Source organism: Capsicum annuum, unplaced genomic scaffold (assembly GCF_002878395.1).
Source record: "Capsicum annuum cultivar UCD-10X-F1 unplaced genomic scaffold, UCD10Xv1.1 ctg2941, whole genome shotgun sequence".
In the NCBI taxonomy this organism is placed as follows: domain Eukaryota; kingdom Viridiplantae; phylum Streptophyta; class Magnoliopsida; order Solanales; family Solanaceae; genus Capsicum; species Capsicum annuum.
The window spans coordinates 4,330-10,767 of record NW_025835899.1 but is presented as its reverse complement, the minus strand read 5'-3'; the positions used below and the strand labels follow the sequence as shown (position 1 = coordinate 10,767).

At 35.2% G+C, this 6,438-nt stretch overlaps 1 protein-coding gene across 1 annotated transcript; it reads left to right on the top strand.

The window, feature by feature from the left end:
* The first annotated feature begins 2,203 nt into the window (after positions 1-2,203).
* Positions 2,204-3,690, top strand: LOC124891039. The gene is made up of 2 exons (XM_047402870.1): positions 2,204-2,712; positions 3,642-3,690. The coding sequence occupies exons 1-2, from the start codon at positions 2,204-2,206 to the stop codon at positions 3,688-3,690; spliced, it is 558 nt and encodes a 185-aa protein (XP_047258826.1).
* The last annotated feature ends 2,748 nt before the right edge of the window (positions 3,691-6,438 follow it).

Genomic DNA, 6,438 nt, shown 5'->3' with positions numbered 1-6,438 from the left:
TCCTCAATGTCTGAGTCTCCAAAAGCCATAAATGTTGTCTCATTAACTCCATCATCATCATTTTCAGAGTCAGATCCCCATGCAGCTATTATGGCATGTTCTTCCTTTTCCTTCCTCCTGGCCTTTTGTTCCTTTTCAACTCTTTCCTTCCTCCATTCTATTTCCCAAAGAGGACATTCTCTGATCTGATGATCAGTCTTTCCACACTTGTAACATCCATTTGGATTGTCATTGGACTGCTTCTTACTACCTGTTCCCTTCTTCTTCTTAAAAAACTTGCTGAAGTTTTTTATTTTGAAGTCAATTTGTTCCTTATCCAATTCAATCTCTTCATCACTATCAGAAGCCTTCAAGGCCAATATTTTTCAGAATTCTTCTGTTCCTTAATGCCATCAACGTCCATTTCATAGGTTCTTAAATTCCCTACTAGTTCATCCAAAGTCATACCTATGAGATCCTTATTTGCTTCCCTAATTGCAGTGACTTTAACATTTCATTTTGAATTTGGTAGCACTCTCAGAACCTTCTCTACTTGTTCTTCTTTAGTGATGACTTTTTCCAAGGAGGTTAACTCATTTGTTAGAGTAGTAAGTCTTGTCATCATATCACGCAAGGACTCATTTTCCTTCATCTTAAATGCTTCATATTCAGTAAAAAAGAGAGAGATTCTGAATTTCCTTACATAAGAGGTACCTTCATGGGCATTTACTAAGGCATCCCATATTTTCTTAGCAGTGGTATAGGTAGATATTCTATTGTATTCAGCAGGTCCTAAACCACAGACTAGGATATTCTTTACCTTAGCATTTTTATTTAAAGCCAAAAGATCATCAGCAGTAAACTCACTCCTTATTTTCTTGACTTGCACACCATTTTCTGTCTTCATAGGGATAGTAGGACCTTCAATAATCCTATCCCTTAATTCATAGTCTTCTCCTTGAATAAATATCTCCATCCTGGCTTTCCACCAGATGAAATGAGTATCATCAAAGAGTGGGGGTCTAGTAGTGGATTGACCTTCACTGTGACCAGTAGGAGGTGCGAAATTCATCATAATGATCTGATCTTAGGTGCAAACCTTATTTAAGACAATCGTCTCTAATACCACTTGTTAGAGTATGATCCCTACTGATTGCCTATCTGTGGAACAAGTAAGTATACGTGGTTCACAGAAGTAAAAACTGAACACAGTAATTTTTACGTGGAAAACACCCGGCTCAAATCGTGTAAAAAACAACGACCTGTACCTCTACAGGATTTAACCCCAATCTTCACTATAACTTTGAGCCTCAACAATCAACACAATTACAAGACCTCTTGTAAACAAGGAATTAAAACTTCTAACTCCTATTACTACAAAAACACAAATCTTCCCAAGATAAGTGTTCCCAAATCTTTGAGTTCCCTAACTTGACGACGTGATTCCTAACTCAGCTTATAGAATACTGATACTAGAACAATTTACTCATTACAACTCAAGAACCTTCCTATTACAAGCAGTCTAAAACATACTAAGTGAGAACTAGGTTCTTCTTCAAGTTGGTGAACGATTTTGCTGATTGTTTATTTTCTTATCAGTGTATGAATCGTTATTTGAATGCAGTTTGTCGTCTATATATGCACCCTCAGATGCAATCCTTTTTCTTCTTTACTTGTATCTTTTGTAGGACTCTTTCAAGTAACTCACTCCTTGTTGTAACCATCTCTCCTTCTTCTAAATCGAGTAGGACTCTTTTGCTTTATCTTTCTGCCTTGTAGATTTTTTGATCTACTCAAACTCTAACTGCTCCAATTATCTTCATATAGCCGTGTGAAAATCCTTTGCTTATCCATGTGTTGACAGCTTATGTAATAATTTTAGCATGTAATGATTTCAGCATGCACTCCATATGTCCGAACCAGTTTCACTTGTATGAACCAGCCTGCACAACATGTTTCATTCATCTGTCTATCATCAAAACTTCTCATGCCCTAACATATATTCTGAGGTAGTGGCTATTCAAAATAAACTACACAATGGATACTGAATTAACATTAAGAGATTTGTCTGCTTCCAAATTTGGTACTCTACTTGATTTTGAAAAAAATAGTTTCCATCTCTGATTTCTTACGCTTTAGCGCTGTGTGCAAGCCGTGGTTTTCCTACGTATCGAAAAATCAGGCCGAGCTAAAACAGCGCATCAATTCAAGTTCAATCGAAGAAATGCATGTGCTAATGATCCTTGGTACAAATCAATATGGCTCTAGCATTAACACAAGTTTATACAGTGTGACCAAACGTAAAATAATCTTGGAACTCTCATTTCCTAACGACGATGAGAGATGTTGTGGTTCTTCTCATGGTTGGTTGGTTTTTCAACGGTCTGATGATATTATCTATCTTTTCAACCCTTTCTCCGGTGAGACAATCCATCTTCCTAGTCTTTCTTATCATGTCGATAAGGTTGTTCTATCGAAGAATCCCTCAACCAATCCGTATGATGTTGAGGTCGTCGCAATAGTTCAGTGTGGGTTTGTGCCTCTTGGGCTGGCTATTCTACGACCCGGTAGTAATGAATGGATTGTCATGACTCATGGTATGTCACGGCATGTTGTTTGTGATGTGATATACTATGATGACAGATACTACGTTGTGACTTCTCATGGTCGTGTTTTATCTATTGACAAAATGACTTTAGATTTGAATGAGATAAGTGGACCAGCGCCAGTAAGGTATTCTGACGACTTTGACACAAAATTTCATCTCATAAAGACCACAACTAACGAGCTTCTAATGATTCACATATCTAATCCGAATCATATCTTCATCATCAAGTGTGAAGATTTACAAGTTAGTAGTAAACCCTATGACCCAAGAATCCATGTTTGTAGAGTTGGACGACTTGGGTAATGAAGCCTTGTTCTTATCTGAACACAGTTCCATGTCCGTTACTGCTTCCAAATTTTCAGGATGTATCGCCAATTCTGTGTACTATACAGGTTCGAGACATCAAGATATATGATGTACCTCATACACTATCAAGATGGCAACTTTTGCACCCTATTTTCTGTCGAGTCATCAAGTTTTCTTGATGATAGTAACCTACCAAAAGTGTTGTGGATAATTCCTACTCCAAAGTTTACTATTACTTTTTTGTCATGGTTTGGTTTGTTCAAGTTGTCCCATTTTGGTACTGCTGTTTAGTTACTATGGACCTCTTTTAAGCAATCTGAAAATTTTATGAAAAAGTTTGATCACAATCTAAAATTTTGAGAGTTGTTATAATTGTTAGATTTCTGTATGGTTGAGAAAAATAATGAGTGAACATTAGATCCAAATCTAACCTAATTTGGAAGGGTAAGAGTTTTGCACTTGGGGGTTGGTTTGTATACGAGATGAGAAGTGCATGGATATTGGAATGGTACAATTACAACTTACTAAGGACATACGCGAATTATAGTGGATGGAAAGTAGGTAGGTGTAATTTGTCTTGTTATTCGTGTTAGTTGTTGTTGTGCTTGCGTGTAGTGTCTTGGTCTTGGAGTTCTGATTATGTTTGTCGTTTTTCAAATACATCGAGTGTAGTGCTACTTTGGGTTAGGCTTGCTTTTATTATTACCTATTGTTTGTTTCTACCTATTGTTTCTTGTTTTTATATCAGGAGGTCCTCTGGAAATGTTTGTTTTGAGCCGAAGGTTTTTCAGAAATAGCCTCTTTACATCACCTCTAAGGTAGTGGTATGGACAGGCTACCCTTCCCATACCCCACTTTATAGGAATATACTGGGTGTGTTGTTGAATATTCCATTGGAATAATTTATCTCTACTTCAATATGGGATCGCAATCCCATCATGGTACAAAATGGTTGGACAAGATACTTCAGGGATTAGCTAATACCTCAAAGCAGACACGATATAAAATTAATCTCAAGTTATTTATATTATCGTTATTCCACGTACCAAACGACAAGCAAAACTTTTGTCAACAGAGAGAATCTAAACAAACCCACCTAAGTATACGTCTTGTTCTTGGTGACTAATTAGTCTGTCTTTTTTGGCTTCGAAATTTTCGGGATGTAAAGCGAAATTCTGTATACTATATGGACCAATATGTTTCAAAGTGGTTTTAGTCGAACTTAGTAACTTTAGTTTAGTTTAAACTCGATATATTTTGTAGAAAGAAATCCACTCAACATGCATAAAAAATTGATTCAAAACCCATATTATTACGTTATTCTAGAATTTATAAAGCTCAAATTCTGACTTTGACATGCTTTCAACTTTTATTTTGTTGATTGATTCTGTATTATCAATCACTTCTTATCACAATCATGTCTAATACACGATCTAGCATTAACAATTTTCTTGTTCGGTCATTTCAATCTGTGTGCACGTCAATAAATTAAATTATACCAATTTAAAGGTAAACAATATAGAAATCTGGAAAGTCATATTTGAGAAACACAAAACATTAATTAAGATAATTAATAAATGAGTATGTAAAATTGTAAACGTTGTTCTTTTAATTCACCGAGTTCTTTGTCTATATATATTCTGAGTTACTGTGGATATTGAAAATAAACCATACAATGGGTACTCAATTTACATTAAGAGATTGGACAAAACTTCCGGATTTGATACTCTACTTGAGCCATGGTTTTCCTTCGTATCCAGAAATCATGCCTATGTTAATGATCTGTAGTCCAGATAAATATGGACCTACCACTAACACAAGCTTATACAGTGTGACGAAACGTAAAATAATCTTGGAACTCCCATTTCCTAGAGTTGGGAGATGTTGTGGTTCTTCTCATGGTTGGTTGGTTTTTCAACGGTTTGATTGTTTTATCTATCTTTACAACCCTTTCTCCGGTGAGACAATCGATCTTCCTAGTCTTTCTTATATTGTCGATATCAAAGAATCCCTCAACCAATATGTATGATGTTGAGGTCATCCCTCTTGGTCTGGCTATCCTACGACCCCGGTAGTAATGAATGGATTGTCATGACTCATCATCCAGGTGGTCTGTCTCGGCATCATGTTCGTGATGTGATATACTATGATGACAGATACTATGTTGTGGCTTCTGATGGTAGTGTTTTATCTATTGACAAAATGTCTTTGGATTCGACCACAAAATTTTTTCATCTCATAAAGTCCACAGCTAACGAGCTTCTAATGGTTCGCCTATCACGTCCAAATTATTTTCTATCATCACGTGATGAGCGACCAAGTGTTGAGATTTTCAAGTTGATAGTAAACCCTATGAACCAAGAATCCATGTTTGCAGAGCTGGACGACTTGGTTGATGAAGCCTTGTTCTTATCTGAACAAGGTTCCATGTCTGTTTCTGCTTCCAAATTTTCAGGATGTATTGCCAATTCTGTGTACTATACAAGTTCTCGTCTAGGGTCCAATACATCAGGACCTATGTTAGACCTTGTACACTATCAAGATGGCACCCATTTTTCTTTCGAGGGGCGTAGTTCATCTGATATTAGGATTAACATGAAATCAGTGTTATGGATAATTCCTACTCCAAAGTTTACTACTAATTCTTAGTCATGGTTTGGTTTGTTCAAGTTGCTGTTTATTAGTTGCTTTTGACCTCTTTCAAGCAATTTGAACATTTTATGAGAAAGTTGGATCACAATCTAAAATTTTGTGAGTTATTATAATTGTTAGATTTCTTTAAGGTTGAGAAAAATAATTTGCAAACATTGATTAGATCCAAATCTAACCTAATTCGGAAGGGTAACAGTCATGCACTTGGGGGTTGGTTTGTATACGACATGAGAAATGCATGGATATCCCAACATCTAGGTTGCAATAGCACTCTTATACTCCCTCCGTTTCAAATTTTCTAATTTGATTTCTCATTTTATTTATCTTTTTTCATTAATCAAGAAAAGGCAAAAAAAAAAATTCATGTTTTACCTGTTGCATTAATTATTTTTTTTCTAATTAAAATATAAACATCATTTAATAGGTTTATTATGATAAACTAGTCATGTTATTAATTATTTTTCTTAATCAATGTGTCATCTCAATTTAAAACGAATAATTTGAAACGAAAGGAGTACAACTTATCAAGAACACGATGATCTCAGATAGAATAGTGTGAAGAATGGGAATTAAGGTAGATGAAAAGTAGGTAGGAGTGCATCTCTATCTAGCAGGAGAAGTTGTGCTTGTGTGTAGTGTCTTGAGAGAATTGAGTGGTTGGTGACAAATAAGTCTCGAAATTTAAAAAAAAAAAAAAGTGATAGTTTTGACTAGCTAAAGATCAAAACTCCAATTAGTTTTTGATTTAAGTTAATTTAGGCGTAACATGTAGTTTTTAAAACTTTTAATTTGTTTAAAATTGTGTTATTCTTCTTGTTCTTCTCTCTTTTTTTTTTTTGTTTTTATTTTTATGGATTATTTTCTTTTAATTTTGAGAACTTTTTAAAAAATAT

Bases quoted from the DNA above. Each gene is read 5' to 3' on its own strand.
- LOC124891039 (XM_047402870.1), top strand. From the start codon at position 2,204: ATGCATGTGCTAATGATCCTTGGTACAAATCAATATGGCTCTAGCATT. The intron at 2,713-3,641 runs GTATTCTGACGA...TTTTTATATCAG, and splicing joins AGTGGACCAGCGCCAGTAAG to GAGGTCCTCTGGAAATGTTT.